This window comes from Crocodylus porosus, unplaced genomic scaffold, assembly GCF_001723895.1.
Source record: "Crocodylus porosus isolate Cpor-Errol unplaced genomic scaffold, CroPor_comp1, whole genome shotgun sequence".
Lineage (NCBI taxonomy): Eukaryota > Metazoa > Chordata > Crocodylia > Crocodylidae > Crocodylus > Crocodylus porosus.
In genome coordinates this window covers 90197162-90216847 of record NW_017728947.1, presented here as the reverse complement: position 1 = coordinate 90216847, position 19686 = coordinate 90197162, and the positions used below count along the sequence as shown (strand labels likewise).

Genomic DNA, 19686 nt, shown 5'->3' with positions numbered 1-19686 from the left:
TATGCATAGGGCAAGGGTGCGCTGCCTGCTGCAGGGCCGAGGGCTGCACCAGCCCTTTTCTGGCAGCAGGGCTGGGCTGGGGCTGCACTCAGGGCGGGTAGTGGTGCTCCGAGGGAGGGTCTACAAGAGGGTTACGGCAAATTTTGGAGAGGCCGTAGCCCACCCAGTAGCCCCCCCTCCCAGAACCACCATCGCCACCCACCGTCCCCCTGCCCACTTTGAGCGCAGCCCAGCCCCCTTCCCTCCCTTGCCACCAGGAAACAGCTGGTGTAGCCCCTGGCCCTGAGCCTGCAGCAGACAGTCTGCCTTCACCCTGCACACAAATTCAGGGGGACACATGTCCCCTGTGCCTCTTCTGGAGGTGTACACAATGATGAGGAGCCCCCCTGCACCCCCTGGATGAGCTGTTCATGGCTCCGTCCTCCACCACACCCCACCCCGCTGGGAAGCGCCCGCCCTTGTCCTAGCCCTACTCCCTCTCTCCCTATGGATGCCTTGATCTGCTTCACCCCCCCCCCCCAACTTACTGGCTGGACACTGCTCTCCAAGCTGATGTACTGCATATCAGCTATCAGATTGGTATTAACAAGCCATATAGGCCAATAATTGGCCAAAAAAAGCTTTTATTGGTGCACCCTTGGTTCCTATAGTGTTTAACATGTCTAAAGATGCCAGAAGTACAACACTATGAAGTAGAGAATGGGATTTGTTTGAAAACTAGGAAGTCTGCTTTTATTTGACTTAGTTCAGGACATGTTCAAGCTTTAAAAATAGTCCACAATTTTGTCGCCTTCTGTCATCTTAAGTAATTTACAATGAAATTTGAAACTTTTACAGCTATTTTCTGTTGACTCGGCCCTGACTTAAATGTAGCATATGTAAGCCAAGCCACTCAGAATTGTCTAGTTTCAGTAGATATGGGATAGAAGTCATTAAATATGTACAAAGAAAAGTAGAAGATTAAATAAGAAAATAATTTTTATCCTTTATTTACTTGGAAATCTGACTAGAGCATATTTTAAAACCTGGCTGAAAAAGAAGGGAAAATAGCGTAACTGATAATCTTTATCTAACCAAAGACACCACTGTCAGTGTTAAGCTCTTGTGTTTAGTTTTAAATATTTAACCACAATAATTTTTCCATTTCTTTTTTTAGGAACGTCATCCTACTCTCATCAAGGCTATGGCTGTGAATCAAAACTCTATAGCCTTGACCATGGCCAAGAGAAACCTCAAGACAAGAAAAAGAAAACCTCCAGTCTTGCCACCCTCAAAAAGAAATTTATTAAGCGAAGGAAGTCTAGCCGATCGGCAGATCATGCCAAACAGATGCGAGAGCTCCTCTCCGGCTGGGATGTCAGAGATGTCAATGCATTAGTAGAAGAATATGAGGGAACCTCAGCCTTAAAGGAACTTTATCTACAAGCCAATTTGGCAAGACCAGAAACCAGGACGCTACAGAAAGACATGGCTGATCTGTATCAGTACAAGTACTGTACTGACGTGGACTTAATATTTCAAGAAACTTGCTTCCCTGTGCATCGTGCGATATTAGCAGCAAGGTGTCCATTTTTTAAGACACTGCTTTCTTCCTCACCAGAATATGGTGCAGAGATAATAATGGACATTAACACAGCTGGCATTGACATGCCCATGTTTTCTGCTTTGTTACACTACCTTTATACAGGAGAGTTTGGGATGGAGGATTCAAGATTCCAAAATGTTGATATCCTTGTGCAGCTTAGTGAAGAATTTGGAACACCAAATTCCTTGGATGTTGATATGCGTGGGCTTTTTGATTACATGTGTTACTATGATGTGGTTCTTAGCTTCTCATCCAACTCTGAATTGGTTGAAACTTTTGGTGGAAGTCCAAACTGCTTAGATGAAGAGCTCAGAGCTCACAAAGCTATTATTTCATCACGGTCCCCATTTTTCCGACACCTACTGCAGAGGAGGATACGGACTGGTGAAGAAATTACTGATCGAACTCTACGGACTCCAACTAGAATTATACTGGATGAATCTATCATACCAAAAAAATACGCAAAGGTCATTTTAAACTGTATGTATACAGATGTAGTGGACCTTTCGGTTTTGCACTCCAGTCCCTCAGTGGGGAGTCTAAGTGAAGTTCAGGCTCTTGTAGCAGGAAAACTAAACATGACTAGGGCTGAAGAAGCTATGGAGCTTTACCACATAGCACTGTTCTTGGAGTTTAACATGCTTGCTCAAGGTACGTAGTATTGTGTTCACTTCAGAAAAATGACATTTCCTAAAATTGAATGCAAGCCTAAATTGCTGCTTTTATGTGGATTTTTTTAAAATAATGTTTTTGTAATTGCACTTAGCACTAAATAAGAGTTGGCATTTTTCAAATCTCAACATGCTTTAAAAGATAGCAGATGAGTAGTATTTCCATTTTATGTATAAAGAAAGTGAAGTGCAGAGAATCAAAGCCATTTTCCCCAGAGTCCCACGGTAAGCCAGTGAAAATGCTCTAGTCAGTCTTCCAGAAGTCACCTTATTTTAGCTAAGAACTTAAATACTTCTTGTACTCCTGAATGGTAACAGTGCAGGTGTACAAGTGAAACATGATGGGAGATTCTGTATTCAGAGTTTCACCTTTTATACAACGTTAATGATTAAGTAGGCATTTGCTTTGGAGATGCTCATTTGCAGACGCAACTTTAAAAATCCAGCAAAGTAATTTTTGAATGTTTGTTTTTAATCCAGTCTGTTTAAGTTGGGGGAAAACAGTGGCTATTTGTGGGTTGTGTTTACAGTATAAGAAGATGGCATTCGGAGTGCAAGGAGAAGCAGCATCTCAGGAACAAAACCAGACATCTTATGAACAGCCCTCTGAGCAGTTTGCATGAGCATGAGCGCTAAACTGGAGTGGCAGGGAGGGGAATGGGGATGAGAAATAGAAGCTCTAGGAATGAAAGGAGTGGTCTGCTAGTTAAATATGGCAGTGTCTGCTGCATACATGCTGCAGGAGGGCTTCCTGTACTTACCATTGTGCAGCTGGTGGAGATTTTGGTTTCAGCATGACATGGGAAATGCTGTGGATCTCTGAGTTGAAACCCACTGCCTCTGAAAACTTATGTCTGCTATTCCAGTCTGTTGGTACCAGGCTGGGTAGTGTGTTGGTTTTAGATGTGAAAGGGAGAAAGTTACCTCTTTGATCTTCCTGCACTTCACTTGTACATTCCTATTTAAACTCATGTATAAGGTTAAACAGTAATTCTGTATTTATACCATTTACCTCCCGGCTTGGTGCTCCTCAGCTACTTGGGGGAGTGCCACATCCAGGCAGTGCCTCAAGGTACTAGTCCCTCTCCCTCTGCCTGCCCTGCCACCTCTTGGTTCCTGCTGGGGCACCGTGCAACTTCCCTCCTGTCTTCCTTGCCGGACTGTACCCTACCCAACACTAAATGATAACCGGTAAGCTATAACCAGTTATCACTGGGCTTATTGGCTAAACAGTTAACCATTTAACCATTCATATGCCTAGTGACTGGTGATTTATTTATTTTTGGTGGTGGTCTTGAGGGAGGGGGTTGTTGTTCCCAAAGTAAAACACATTAAAGGACATCATCTTCAGAAAAGAGTATTAGGGCCCTTTACTGTATCTCAAACAGGGCCCCTAAACTCACTAGTTGCTCTTTTGAAATCTTGGCTAAGCACTCTTTGATGGTTTTACTTCAGGGGGTGGGGTCAGCATGGGGCAGTTGATGAGAGATCTGAGTGTTTAGGAGAGCAGGAGCATGGCTTTGGGAGAATCACCTTTTGTCTCCCCATCTGGAAATGGGAAATGACAGTGCGAAGGCATTCCCTAAAATGAAATGCACTGAGACTCTTATAAACACCTATTCTGCCTCTTCAATAGTTTAAATTAATTTAGTGTAATGTTTCTGGTATGCCTGCAAAAGAATACCAGAAAATATACTTGTCAATGTAAATGACTGAAGTAGAAACAGGAAGACTAAAGCTCATAATTGAGACTGAAGGAAAGACAAGATCATGTGGTCTGTTAAAGCTGTAAATATCAGTGTCTGGCTATGTAAATTACGCAAGATAGATTACATGATTGCTGTGGATTATTGGGGAATTTAAGGTTAACTTAAAACTTTTAAATTGATATGGACACATTGGCTAATGAAACAATATTTGAGCTATTTTTCAGCTTTCGGTAAACTTTTCAAATCAGTCGAAAGAAAGTTGAAGGGTAGTTGGTTCCAATTAGATTTATTTATAAGAGGTCACCACAGGGTGTGGACGCCCATATATTTGGAATTTTTTCAAAAGGGCAACAGCACACTACATCCTAAAAGTTGTGAAAACCACTTCAATTTAAATACTGCTTCATGAAAGAAAAAATGTGGAATGAATAAGTGATATGAAACAAAATATCACTAGAAATATTTGGGCAATGGTTCAGTCACTGTAGCTTTATGGAATGAATGATGTTTATGATGGAAATAAAAATGCCTTCAGGAGCACAACTTTGTTCTTTTATCAGGATTTGAGAAGTTTGTTTGCCAGTGAGGTGTGGGATGCTGCTTCACAAAGGGAGCTGGGGTTGGGAGCCATCAGCACATGCAGAATTTAAACTTTCAGTGTTAAAAATATCTGCCCTTCTGTCTAACAGTGATTTGGGTAGTGCAGAGCTGTCTTCCTCAGGTTTCAAAAGCCCTTCTGTATCTATATGTTCTGGTGAGGAGGGTAGGTTTGGGCCTTACCAACTTTTTAGTTTGTGGTTTATGTTACTGTATCTGCTGTTTGAATTCTGTGTGCTGCCATGTTGTATGCAGCTACTCCTTGCTTAACGTCGTAGTTACGTTCTTGAAAAATGCGACTAAGTGGCATGATGTTAAGCAAATCCAGTTACATCACAGTAATTACATCACAGTAGCAGGCAGCGGCCAAATAACTTTATAACCAAACAGTGTGCGACTTTAGATGAGTATATTCTCTAATAGATCAGCGATGTAATAACAAAACAATGTTAACCAGAATGACGTTAAGTGAGGAGTACCTGTACTGTATGGGACCTCTATATGGGAAGCATCTGGTACTGTCCCACTGACAGAGATGGGATACTAGACCAGTTATTGGTCTCGTCTGCTGTGGCAATATCTATGTGCTCATCTGAGGCACCCTGTAATGTGCTGATTTTGACCTGAAGGTACAGTACATGGCAGGCTGAGTATTTGTGGCAGTTTTGGAGCCACCTAAGGATAGTAGCATGTAGCAGCACAAGAGTATCTAATCTCTTGGGGGAGGAGGAAGAGGGGAAGAACATTTTGGGGGGTTGGTAGACAGAGTACAAAGCCCTGTTGTTGAGGCCACCATCTAAGAGCTCCTTTCCTGTGAGTCCGTTTCCAGTGCTGTCTAATATTGGTCAGGCATTACACAGATATAATTCGGGACATAATCTGTCTCATGGAAACTTGATACTGATGAGGCATAAAGGATTGTAGCTTTGACATTCAGATCCTAGTTCATATTCAGGCAATTTCAAAGAGAAAAAAACCCATAATTTTATTTGTAAACTGGCAGATGAGATGGAATTCGGTGAGATAAGGAACATGCAGCTCGGTGTCACTTTTCTGAAGAGTTCTGCACTTTAAGTAGTTTCTGGTTGTAACAGGGGACTTGGCTGGTTAAGAAAAGGTATAGAGACTTGGATATTGAACAAATGTATAGAATAAAAGGCTTGGGTACTGAAGAATAGATAACTTCTAATATGAACTGTCTGTACCACTATACAGTAGTATAGAACAGTGAAATGCGAGGAGGAGTTTTAGCTTGTTGAGTGTATCCTCCACAGGGAGTCTGTATCAGGAAGTTGTTTTGTAATATTCTTGAGGACTGAAGCAGCATTAGTGTTGACATCTTATAAGCTACCACAAAGACAAAGGATGCATGTTTCTTGAAGAACTTTACCGGGGTGGGTGGGACAGTGTCATCTCCTCCATCATGTTGTTCCTGGAATCGTGGCTAAACTTCCATACCAAGTGGAATACAGTCTTTTTTTATAACCACACTTTCTAAAGAACCTGCATCAAAGGACTGTGAAATGCCTTTGATTCTGAAATTGTATAGCACACGGAAAACCTTCTGTATTGCCTTTATAGGCTGCCTGTATGCCAGATTTGGTGAGCAGGTCCTCAAATGAACTGATACCAAATGAGTCTCTTGATTTATAAGGAAAGTGCCAAAGCATTGGTACCATCTGCTTACAAAGTAGGAAAACAAAACAAGTTCTAGGTAAGATGAGTGTGTTGAGGATTTAAAATGTTAATAATAGAACTCGCAGGAAAGTAGTAATTGTTTAGAAGTACTGCTGCTATCTCTTAACGTGTTGATAACTGATAAAGGCATCTTGAAGAGAACGGTTTTAATAGATAATAAGTAGGGACAAATACTCATGCAGATATGCAAATACTTGCTAGAGAATTACTGATACATACCAGGGGGCTGCAGGTTGCCACACAATGTTAGCACTATGAGGTGCGCAAACCCAGAAATTTCAGATAAGAATCCCTAGTGTTAAAAACATGTTTGGGGCTTTCTGAGTTCTTTGCAATGGAAGAATTGCTCCAGGGAAAACTAAGAGCTGACATTTTCCAAGGGGTGCCTGGAGTCAAGCAGTGCTTTAAGTCTAAAAAGGTTCAGAACTTCAGGTGGGTGGGGTGTGTATTGATGTTACATTATTGCATATAAACAAAACTAACTGAAGCTTAGAGCATTTAATAGGTAAACAAAACAAGAACTGAATATTGTAGAGAATCTCTCACTGTTCAATAGATTTAAGAATATATACTTGTTACACAAATGGGTCTCAATGGTAATCAAGGAATTGGATCAGAAGTAAAGCACAGTGTAACTTAATTATTGTGCTTTTTTTTTTATAAATATAAAAAATGCTTTTTTTCTTAAACTGGAAGTGTGATGAAAACAAGTGAAGAATTTTGAAGATGCTCAAAACAATGGCGTAAACGACTTCTTTAAATGGGGATGTTATCCTAGCAGGATAAAGCCATGAAGAGTGCAAAAGGAAATGAAAGAATTATACATAAGCATAGAGAACTTCTTTTCTGGCTGCAGTAACCCTGGCAAAGAACATATATTTGGCTTGACACTGAGATACGTATTTAACTTCTGTGGAATTTTTCAACTTAAATGTTTTTGAGTCAATATGTTCTGAAATGTTTCAGCAACACATGATGGAATTGCAGTCCTTATTATCATGGAAAATACTGATTATCTTCATGTGTTGCTGTAGCAATACAATTACAGATCATTTTATATTGGGTTTAACTTGAACATTTTTAAAGGATTCAGTAAAAACCTCTTCCATTTTAAAAATGGTTTGAAAGCACTTTTACTGGTCATAGCAAACTCATTAACTCCTCTGCAGATTTTTGAAAATTTTAAAAACATTTTATGATTACCTCACTCCTTTCCGCCGCCCCCCCCCCCCCAATTTCCTGGAAAAACCAGCAGAGAGAGGAGAGACTATAAACAAGAAAGTAAAACCTACTGCAGACAAAGGGTTATAAGATGTAAATTTAGTGACAGGAAATATTTTCTTATTCAGGATTATTCTAATTTGTAATAACAAGTGGTTTTATAAAATAACCCACTGCTGTATTAACCTGTCTTCCATTAATTGCAGGTCTCAACCTTGTAGAAAATTTATTTGCTACTTATCCTGATAAATTGTGATGTCAACAAAGTATCAGTGGCTTCTTTTTATTTTACTGGCCCAAGTTTATAACTTACCATGTAATATCAGAAGAGTAAAGTAGTGCTAAGGTTTGTAGATAAATGAAAATCTCAATAAAATAAAAAATAAGTTAATTGAGAGAGAAAAGTATATTTGCCTATCAGATCTTTTAGCTGAATGCATAGGTTTGTGGAAGATGAGCACAAGAATAACATTCTTATAGTCCTGGTATAAGCTTAAGGGTGTGTATACTACCATAACATAACCAGCTTAAGTTTTCCTTACTAGAGTTTACAGTTTTCCACTTCCATGCCTTTTTCTTAAATGTAGTTGCACTTGAAACTAATTCAAGTGATCATAATGACAACAAAGTTTTGGTTTGAATTATTATGATGAGGTGTGCTTAAGATGCATGGAACAGTGTGTTCTAGTGATGGCCAAGAAATTTAATTATGAAATGCACAGAGACTCTTCCATCTGGGCCTCTGGTACAAATGGGATAGGAAAAGGCCCTTTCAGAAAGCTGGCTCCTATAGTGCCTTGTGTGTTTCTAGAGTTTCTTCTCCTTGATATTTTCCATCTGCTTAAATTCTTGCTGCAGCACATCTGTTAATGAGTTCCAAGGTGACCAAAGCTTGGAATCTCTGCTGTTTTCCCCAGAACCTTTTAGTTCATGTTTAGTCAAGTTCTTGATTATACTTTCCACCCATTCCCATCCACTCTGCCAGACCAGGCTGGGTATTGGTAGCTGGGTTTCAACACATTTAAAGTAATCTTACAAGTCCTAATCCAACTGTTTTTATTTTCTGTTTACTGAATTTCATTTCTGTCTTCAAGGTCCTTTTTGAAAAGCATCCAGATGCTGTTTTTACTTTGTCAGCAAATATTTGTTACATATCTTAGTTCAAAAAGAATACTATTGCCATTTCCTGCTACTGACTCTAGTTTTACCTCTTCTGCTACTGGTGTCCTGCGGTAGCAAATGTCTGAGGCCTTTTAAATGACACTCCCAGTGGAGAAGATCAGGGTGTTACATTATGTGTAACTTCCCTTATTTCCACATGCTAGCTCTGGAACAGAGATGATAAAGCAACTTACAATATCTGGTAGTGATTAGAAGACCCAGCACGAAGTCCAGCCCATTGGCAGCTGTATGTCAAGAATCAACTCTTGGCCTGCGTCCAGACGAGCACGTTTGTGTGGTATGTGGTGCCGCAGGCAGGTCTGCGGCACCACATACTTCACGTTCAGTTTTTCTCCGCACTACAAGGGGGCAACATGGAGGGGTTTTTGACCCCTGGATATCCAGGGGTCAAAAAAACCTGTGGAGGAAAAGAAATGGAGTAGCACAGGCATGGGCAGTACACGCCACTCAAAAGCAGAGCCAGGCTGCCCAAAGCCACACTGCAGCTCCCAGCCAGGTTCAGAGTGGCAGGATCACCGCTGTTGTAGCCTTGGGAAGCCCCCAGGTAAGGCTCTTGGGGCCCACCCATTGCTTTCCACAGCCTCCCCTATGCCTCTGGGGTAACTTGCTGCAGGCCGGAGCACCTGTATCCCAGACACTTCCTGGGGACAGCTAGCAGCGGAGCAAGGTGCACTGCTGATGCTTGTCCCTGGAGAACAAAACATCCACACCACGTGGGTGGGATAGGGGAGGTTGGGGTCAATATCTGGGCTGATCCCACTGTCTTACCGGGGGGGCCTCCAAGAGATGCAGCAGCGGTGATCCAGGCGTGCAGAGCCTGGCCAGCAGCCTCTGGTTTTGGGTGGTGTACACTGCTGCCATATATGCTGTGCTGCTTTTTTTTCTCTGTGTTTTTTTTTGCCACTGCACTGTAAATATACAGCATTGTGAACCAATATATGTACACCATGCACATTTTGTGACCCCTCAAAAGTCTTTGAGGTGCCACAAAGCACACATTCCCACTCACGGGATGCAGCTGTGAAGGCTAGATACAGTGCAAACTCCTGTGCTGCTCATGAAGTGTGCACTCAATACATCACTGACTCCATGTAAACTTTTGTGTAATCAAGTTTCTCTTCTAAAGGCTGGGCATTTGTTCATGTGTCAAGAAGTAAATAACACTATTATAAGAAAATTGCCATAGTCTTCTTGCCTTTCCAAATACTGAAAATTCTGTGGGAGTCACAAGACAGGACCCTGCATCAGTAACTTTTGTTCATTAACAGAAGTATTTACATTTATATTACTGTCCCTTTAAAATAATTTCATAACATTTTTAAGCCAAATATATAGTTAAAATCTAGATAGATGCCAGACTTCTGCTAAGAATGAACTGAAAGTATATTCAGATTGCCAGGGCATTTAATTGATCGTGAATTATGATTTTTTTTTTTTTACTCTAAAAATGAAATTTCCTCTTGCAGGAATCCTTAATGTTAAGGTAAAGGTATTTTTGCCTTCCTTAAAGCCTGTTCTAACTTTTGTTAAAGTGAGTCTCTTATGTGATTTTTAGAGTCAAATTAACTAATAGAAGTTTAGGTTTGGTTTTTAGATGTATATGAGCTGTAGAAATGCAACTATTCTATAGATTGCAACTATTCTATAGATTGATCATGATAATACTTCTGGAACTGTGACCAAAACCACAAAAGGGCTCAGATATTGTGGGTCTTAACACAGTGATAGCACTTCAGTGGGAGGGGAAGAGTGGTCGAATACTGGGAGGGACACTGAACCCACTTCCTGGGTGGGTCCTCTAGGCCAGCAGTTCCCAAACTCTGATTGCACACCACCAATTTAAAATGTACAACCTTAAGTACCACCACCAAATTTTTGTCATGTAAAGTAAATATAGTAAATCTGTTAACACGTACCACCGACAGGTTGTCTGCGTACCACCGATTGGGAACCACTGCTCTAAGCTATAGCAGTAGTAGGCACCCCTTTCATGTTTTTCAGTAAAAGTGGCTGTGACTGCTGTGGCCTGTGAAATGTAACGCTGTTGGTCTGATAGGCATGTCCTGAGCATGAAGGCTGCTCAGGGACACCATGGTTCCAATCCCAAATCATGTTGGGCACAAAATAGGTTCAGCCTGGGCAAAATGACAGTAGTTCTGAGCATATGTAGAAGCAGAATTTAAGGGCCTTGGAGAGCTTTATTGTCAAAAACTAGGCACCAAATAAGTTGGTGGGGAATTTGTGGAACATGCATCCTTGAAACACAGGGCAAAGCCATCCCTTCTCGCAAGAAATGCAGTTGGTGAGCAAGGAAGCCCCTACGGCTGAATAAGGAACTATTGGACCTCATTAAACTCAAAAGAGTAGCCTACACCAGCTGGAAAACAGGAAGCATTATGAAAGAAGATTACCCTGCAGTCTCCCACACCTGCAGAGAGTGGTCGAGAAAAGCCAAGGCACAAACTGAACTTAGGTTTGCTACGGGGATCAAGGACAACAGAAAGTTCTTCTTTAGATATGTGGGAAGTCAGGAAAAAGAACAAGGGTAGTATTAGCCCCCAAGAGATCCAACAGTGCAACTGACATCAGATGCCCAAGGAAGGGCCAATCTCCTAAATGACGTTTTCACATTGGTTTTTCACCCTCCCATGAGGATCACACTACCAGGAAGGCCACAAACTAATTTGGGAGCTGGTGACAGGCCCAAAGTTGTGAATCAGGTGAGGGAACACCTTGAGAAACTGGACATTCACAAGTCTGCGGGCCCAGATGGAATGCACCTGAGGACCTTGAAAGAGCTGGCAGATATCATTGCATCCCTCTTGGCAGGGATATTTGAAGAATTGTGGTGCTCGGGTAAGGTCCCAAATGACTGGAAAAGAGCCAAAGTGGTCCCTATCTACAAGAAAGGGAGGAGGGATGAGCCAGGGAACTAAAGACCAATCAGTCTAATGTCCATCCGGGGAAAAATTCTGGAGAAAATTTGTCAAGGGATCTATTAACACCAGACTAATGGAAGGCAAGCTTCTGAATGCCAGCCAACATGGCTTTGTGACTGGCAGGTCTTGCCTCGCCAACTTCATCTCCTCCTATGACCAGGTAACATATGCCCTGGACAAGGGAGACTATGTCGATGTCATTTATCTAGACTTCAAGAAGACCTTTGCCCTAGTTCCCCACGATGTCCTCATGGTTAAGCTGGTGAACTGTGACCTAGATGATCATACGGTCCGATGGACTAGGCAACTAGCTACAGGGTAACACCCAAAGAGTACTAGTTGAAAGGAGCAAGTCCATGTGGCACAGTATTACCACTGGAGTCCCTCAGGGCTCAGTACTTGGGCCAGTACCCTTTTAACATTTTCATTAATGATCTAGATTCGGGAGGCAGATGTGAACTGGTCAAGTTCATGGATGATACTAAATTATGGGGGAGGGCCATCACGCCACAGGATAGGCTGGGGATTTGGACGAGGGTGTGTTGAGCACCCTCTCCAAGTTTGCAGATGATACCAAATTATGGGGCAAAGTTAATATACCAGAGAGCAGGGAGCAGTTACAGGCCAACCTGGATAGGTTAGATCAATGGGTGGAACATAATAGGATGCAATTCAACAAAGACAAATGCAAGGTACTCCACCTAGGAAGGAGGAATCCCCAACAAACCTACAGGTTGGGGGATGTCCTCCTCAGCAGCTCGGAGGCTGAGAGAGATCTTGGAGTCATAGTTGACTCCAAGATGAACATGAACCGGCAGTGCAATGAGGCCATCAACAAAGCCAATCACGCCTTGTCATGTATTAGCAGATGCATGACCAACAGATCGAGGGAGGTGATGCTCCCCCTGTATGCAGCACTAGTCAGGCTGCAGTTGAAGTATTGTGTCCAGTTCTGGGTGCCGCACTTCAAGAGGGACATGGAAGATCTGGAGAGGGTTCGGAGGGGGGCCACTCACATGATTAGGGGTCTCCATGAAAGACCCTACGAGGAGAGGTTGAGAGATCTGGATCTCTTCAGCCTATACAAAAGATGGCTGAGGGGTGACCTTGTGGCTGCCTATAAATTTATCAGGGGAGGACAGCTGGAGATTGGGGATGTGCTGTTTGCCAGAGTGCCTCAGGGAGTAACTAGGAATAATGGGTGCAAACTAGTGGAGAGTAGATTTAGGTTAGACATTAGGAAGAAATTTTTTACAATAAGGAAGAATTTTTTTACAATAAGGGTGGCCAGAGTCTGGAATGGGCTTTCAGGAGAGGTGGTGCTGTCACCTAACTTGGAGGCTTGACAGTCACCTGGCTGGGGTTGTCTGACCTCGGTCCTCTTTCCTGCCAGGGGCAGAGGTCAGATGAAGTGATCCATTGGGTCCCTTCCAATTCTATAATCTATGAATCTATGATACAGGCTGACTTGGACACACTCTCAAGGTGGGCTGACCAAAACTGGATGGCCTTTAGTACAGAGAAGTGCAAGGTACTGCACATCAGTAGGAAGAACCCTCAGCATACTTACAGGCTCGGCAGTGCTGTGCCTGCTAGCACCATAACCAAAAGGGACTTGGGGGTCTTGATTGACCACAAGATGAATATGAACCACCAATGTGATGTGGTGGCAGGCAAAGCTAACCAAACTGGCATGCATCCACCGTTGCATCTCAAGCAAAACCAGGGAAGTCATCCTCCCGCTTTACTCAGCCCTGGTAAGACCTCAGCTGGAGTACTGCATCCAATATTGGGCCCCCCATTTCAGGAAGGATTTGGAGAAGCTTGAGAGAGTCCAGAGGAGAGCCACTCATATGATCCAAGGCCTGGAGGGAAGGCTGTACGAGGAGAGGCTGAGGAACTTGGGACTTTTCAGTCTGGAGAAGAGAAGGCTCAGGGGAGACTTGGTGGCAGCCTACAACTTCATACGAGGGGTACATCAGGACCTGGGAGAACATTTGTTCACCAGAGCTCCCCAAGAGATAACAAGGTCTAACAGCCATAAACTCCAGGAAGGCTGATTTAGACTGGATATTAGACACAAGTTCTTTACTGTGCATGTGTCCAGGGTCTGGAACAAACTTCCCCCAGGGGTGGTGCCAAGCACCTACTCTGGATTCCTTCAAAAAAACAGCTGGATTTATTTCTTGTTGGGGTCACGTGATCCCAGCTGACTTCCTGCCTATGATGGGGGTACTGGACCTGATGATCTCTTGTCCCATCCAGCCCCTAATGTCTATAAAATCTAGGATCTTGGATTTAGGCACCCAAATTCCATCACATCCCATTTCAGGTAACTAAGTCCACTTATGGGTCTGGGCCTTAGTGATTATGATCTTGAGTAGTTTCACTAGGCTGAGTGGGACTGTTTGTTAATGGTAGAAGGCCCTATATCGGGGGGGGGGGGGTTCAACTTTTTTTCGTTGGTGTACCCCTGGCAGCCAGTCGAAGCATGGAGTCCCTCAGCGGGGTGGGGGTCCCCCTGGCGGGGGAGCAGGGGAGTCCCCTGCACACAGCAGTGAAACCAGAAGCACCACTGGCAAAACTGGAAGTGCCCCCGCTTCTCCGCGCCACTGCTGCATACCCCCTGGGGCCTTCCCATGTGCCCCCAGGGGTACGCGTAACCCTGGTTGATAACCCCTGCCTTATATGAATAGTCAGTTTATAGAATATTGAAGCACTATGCTGTAACATTTCCTTTTTACAATTTTTTTCTATCTTCTTATTGTTTTGGGTATTAAATTCTTCAGTCATTGCCTAAAAATTGGCTTTGATCCCAGGTTTTTTGCAGTATTTGTATTTTCATTTTGTATATGCTGATTTTTAATTCCATAATAGCTATAAGATATAGGAGATTTTATTTACTATTTTAAGCCTTCAGTACTTCAGCTTTTGATCCAGAGGCAGATACCATTGAGCATCAGATACTCTTGAGCTCAGCAGGACTGAAATGCTGAAACTCTGGGAAAACCACAGTGGCCACACTTAAATGAGCAAAAAACTGTGGGAAAGTTAGAGCAAATATGTCAGTATTTCATGCAGGATGAATATTCAAGGAACATGGTCTGTAGTTCATATTTATAGCTCCAGAATAAAGTGTGTATGTGTGGGTGACGCACGTTATAAATGCATAATCAGATCTATTTTCTATTTAACCTTGATCACTTGTACTTAATGCAGAAACTGATTTAAGGGTTTTATGTTGCAAAAATAAGGATGGTGACCCTGTTGAGGTAGCGAACATGGAGTGCAGTAACTGGAATGCACCAGGAATGAAGGGTTTGGTCAGTTGTGCAGTCAAGTTATGAATAATTATGGCATTACAAAGAAATTGAATTCCAGCAGGGAAAATGATTGAAAGCACTGACCTAATTTTTCTTTCAGTGTCTTTTTGTATTCCAGGAAGACATGGCTCTAAACAAATACTAAATAGTGTTGGCTGGCTGTAACACTGCCCTCCTCCCTACAGCTCCCCCCTCATTGCCATGTTAAAATTTTTCCTTCTGTTTAGTGTGGTTGAGTTGGCAGCTTTTTACTTCTGCCCTATGATTGTTTTCCTATTCAGCAGTTTAGCTCATGCAGCTTGAATGTGCTTCTTAAGGACTGTTGAAGCCAAGCTGAGGGCCATTATCAACTGATAATTACAAACAGAACATGAGAGGTAAATGCAGGCTTCGTGCTTGCTAAAGCCACAGCATGCAGGGGTGGGATATCTGGATCAGTGTTTGTCCTTTGACAAATGATGACATATCTTAGTTATTCAGTTATTTGTATAAAGAAATAATGTTCTACCTTTCATATCTTCACACATTGTGATCAAACATGGTGCAGGTTTGGAGCAGGGGTGGAGTTGTTTCGTTTGTTCTTTAAGAGAACAAGGAAGTGAGAAAAGACCTAGGTCTACACAACGCTGAGAAAAGGCACCTTCTGTTTGTTGCCTACAAACATTTAATATGCTAAATGTGTAGCTTCAGCTGCCTAACCTTTTGGTAGATCCAGTGCTTCAGAAGCCCAGCTGCTGAAAATTGTTTTGAAGGTTAAATAGCTTTATACCTCATTTGTCTTGTCATAAGTTAAACATTTTATTTTAAAACTCCTGAAACTTCAGTAGCACCATCCATAAATATAGTTTATACCTCCTCCCTAATTTAATGCATTTCTAATGGCTGAATGATGGATGTCTCTGTCCAGTGAAATGTGTTGAGTTTCCACAGACAATGGAAAGATGCAATTAATGCAAAGTAGAATGTGTGTGGACTAAGCTACAGTCTGTTATAGCAGAAATCAAATATGATCTGAAGGGCATAAAATAAAGCCAGATGTGTATTGCAATGGGTAAAAAAAAACATACTTTGCATGGTAACAGTTCAGAAAAATTGTCTTTTACGTTTAGCTTTCCAACGGTAATGCGTTAATGTCTGAATGTTTGATGGTTTGTTTAAGTGTGTTAACAAGAAGAAACAGTAAAAATATAAAACGCTTCTCAAAAATAGCACAGAGAATTCTAGAGCAGACTCCAGGAGCAGATTGGGTATTAGTGCCTTCTGGCAACAAGACTCGGAACAGATCAAGGGGATTTTTAGGGCTTGCTTTTCTTCTTAAAATCACCTATGTTATTTTAACTAGTTTGTTAGCTGGGAAGCATTGCAACTTAAACTGTGGCGTGTGCAGGCAGTTCTTGACTTACAATGTTTCTAGTTGCAACGAACAGCACTTACAACATTTATAAATTGACACCCTGTTTTGACTTTCTGATGTCAGTTTCTACTTTACAACGCTTGATCTGACATGATGCCATGCCAGTGTACAAGTCTGCTGTGTCACCAGTGTCCCTGGAGAACATCTGTCCAAACTTCCTTGGACACTTTCTTTAAGAAAGCAGACACAACTCCAGAAACACCTGCAGCCAAGACTCCTGAGAAGACTCCAGCTAAAAGCCCTTCAAAAATTCCAGCAAAGACACCTGAAAGAAGTCCTTTCAAATCAATATGATTGCTATTTCATAGACATTAGGGCTGGAAGGGACCTCAGAAGATCGAGTCCAGCCCCCCGTCTGAAGGGCAGGAAGTCAGCTGGGGTCATAGGATCCCATCAAGATAAGCGTCCAATTTAGTCTTGAAGGCGTTCAGTGTAGGTGCTTGAACCACCTCCAATGACAGGCTGTTCCAGACCTTGAGGGCTCGGACAGTAAATAAATTCTTCCTTATGTCCAGCCTGAAACGGTCTTGCAGTAGTTTATAACTGTTCGACCTCGTCGTCCCTTGGGGCACTCTGGTGAACAAACGTTCCCCAAGATCCTGGTGGTCACCCCTGATAAACTTATAGGTGGCCATCAGGTCACCCCTGAGCCTGCGCTTTTCCAGGCTAAAGAGCCCCGTGGCTCTCAGCCTGTCATCGTAAGGTCTGTTTTCCTGACCTCTGATCATGCATGTGGCTCTTCTCTGGACTCTCTCAAGCTTCTCCACGTCCTTTTTGAATTGTGGAGCCCAAAACTGTGCAGTACTCCAGCTGCAGTCTCACCAAGGCCGAGTACAAGGGGAGAACGACATCCTGGGATTTGCTTAAGAAGCATCTATGGGTGCAAGCCAGCGTTTTTGGTCGCTTTACTAGCTGCAGCATTGCATTGCAGGCTCGTGTTCATCTTGTGGTCAATGATGACCCCCAAGTCTCTTTCTTTCTTCCATAGCGCTAGCCAGCGTAGCACTGCCAAGTCTATAAGGTTGCTGCAAGTTTTTCCTCCCAAGGTGGAGAACCTTGCATTTACAATATAAATACGTTATTATAGATGAGTAATATAGCTACATGACTGAGTACAAAATTCTGGGTTATTTTTGGTGAAAATAGGGTATCAGGCGTTTGTTCAGGAACCAGTCCCCCATTTATAACACTGTTTCCTATTGGAAAATCAGTTCTGAGTTATAACATTTTGACTTAAGACACAATTTTCAGGAAGCAATTGTTATAAGTCTGAGGACTGCCTGTACATACCAGCAAAAAGTATGTCTTGTGATTTCCAAGGCAGGCTGAATTTCAGCATCTTCCCAAACCCCTCTCTTCTTCTGTCTCTTCTCCCCAGTTAAATTGTCTGCTCATATTCTCTCTTCTATGCATACAGACTTTACTGTGGACTTCTGTTGGTGGGAATTTTCTTCAGTAACCAGAGCTAGTATGCTGTTTCTCTTTTCCAGATATTTTTCCTGCTGCTTCTCTTAGCCTATTGAGGCTTTTATATCCAGGGTTCCTGCCATGCCCAAATGAGCCTTACATCCAGTAGTGGCATTGAATGTTACTGTGCACCAGTCAGACTTTAAAGACAATTTAAAACTTATCTCATGGTTATATGTTGTATGTGTACAGTTTAGTTTTTACACTAATAGCCTTACATAGCTTTTCAGGACCACATAAGAATGTGATAGTCATCTCAGTTAAGTGTAGATTTCCACCTTGCACAGGTCAGCTGTAATTATTTTTCCAAAAATAAATGTTAAGTCTAAAAAAATATGGCTGACATTCACTTTGAAAGAAAGCTCTTTAGGACTGTAAAAAGACTCTTTCCTCTTATCCTCCACTGCTTTTTGAGGGGTATTTCAATTAATGTTTGGCTCTGCTTATTCCCTTTGAACTAAAATAAACTTTCAGTTTAAGTTATGAGACTTCAGGAGAGCTTAATTATCTGGAGTCATTTTGTTTGCAAATACAACTGATAACCAAAACCTTCACAACTCTTTGGAATTGAGGGCAAGGATGAGTGCAACCGGCAAACTAAAATGTCTCTTTGGAAGTCATACTTTTTTGTTTAGAAAAGTTAATTTTTCTCTTAAACATGCTATGACCAGTCTCCCAGAGGTTGTGATTGGCTTTCACTGCCTGTGCCAAGTTCTCTGTTCTGTTAAAGTTTTCTGTTAAAAACAAAATGGAAAGAATTTTATAATAGCAGTTCACTAAAATGTAGAATTGTATATCTGCATTGTAGCAAAAATGGGTTCTAAGCTATATAAACTGAGCTCCACATTCCAGTTTCTGATATACATTGAGACAAAGCAAGTCTGTAGAAGCCTATCCAAATGCCTGTTGGCTCTTATTACTTTCTTTTTAAGATAATTTTTTATTACTATAGCATCTAAGAACCTCAGTCTTGAACTAGGACTTGACTGTGCTGGGCAGATGTAGAACAAAGATTGCCCCAACCTCTCAGAGCTTTCAGTCTTTGAATGAGGCAAACCAACTGATGAGTAAAGAAAATGAATTACAAGGAAATTAAGGAAGCATTATTGATTAGCATAACAGGCAGCCATCTCAGCACATGAGTAGTCCAGGCATTGTCAGTAGTTCTTTTTATTGTTATTGTTGTTTTTGTTATTATAGGTAGCAAAAAAGATTCTTTTAAAGGGTTTTTGGAGGACAAAACAGTGTCATGGGTGTTTATAGAAAGCTGCTTCCAATTGTGTTTTGGTTTTATGTATAATACTGAATGAGAGTACTTAACACTAGGCTGCAATTTAATAGGGTGAGGTCATTGATGTAAAGATCAGTGATACAAAAATGCCAGGATTCGGATAAATAATTTTAGTTTTCAGCTAAAATAGAAGATAATATATTTTTTTAAAAACACAAGGAGTCCATGAAATATCTGAAATAACTAAAACAGATCTAGTATTCTGTATAGCTTTAAAAAGATGAATACTGGGGCTTATTCTAATTCTGCAAGCATAAATATGTTAAATTTGCATACAGAAACCTTATTCTAAACCCTTTTTCATCTTAATCACCCTTCTGAATACAGTTGTAATGGGACTATACAACAGTAGGGCTGTGTGAAGCTTCAGGTGGTGAGTCGATTCGGAGGAGATTTGGCCCAATTTGGGGGCCAAATCTCCAAATCTGAATTGAATCAGGGGACCAGTTAAAAGGCCGGAATCAATTCAAAGCTCTCTGAATCTTCGGAAGAGATTCAGAGAGCTTTGATTCGGGCAGTCCCCAGTGGCTGAAACAGGGAGCTGCAGCTGGACTCTGAGCTGGGGAAGGGGGAGAGGACCATCGGGGGA

At 42.0% G+C, this 19686-nt stretch overlaps 1 protein-coding gene across 1 annotated transcript in view; it reads left to right on the top strand.

The window, feature by feature from the left end:
• Positions 1-19686, top strand: part of BTBD7 (BTB domain containing 7) — a 56403-nt gene that overhangs the window by 10467 nt on the left and 26250 nt on the right. The window contains exon 2 of the mRNA XM_019552445.1: positions 1157-2236. Coding sequence (XP_019407990.1) covers positions 1157-2236 — 1080 coding nt within the window. The remainder of the gene's footprint in view (positions 1-1156; positions 2237-19686) is intronic.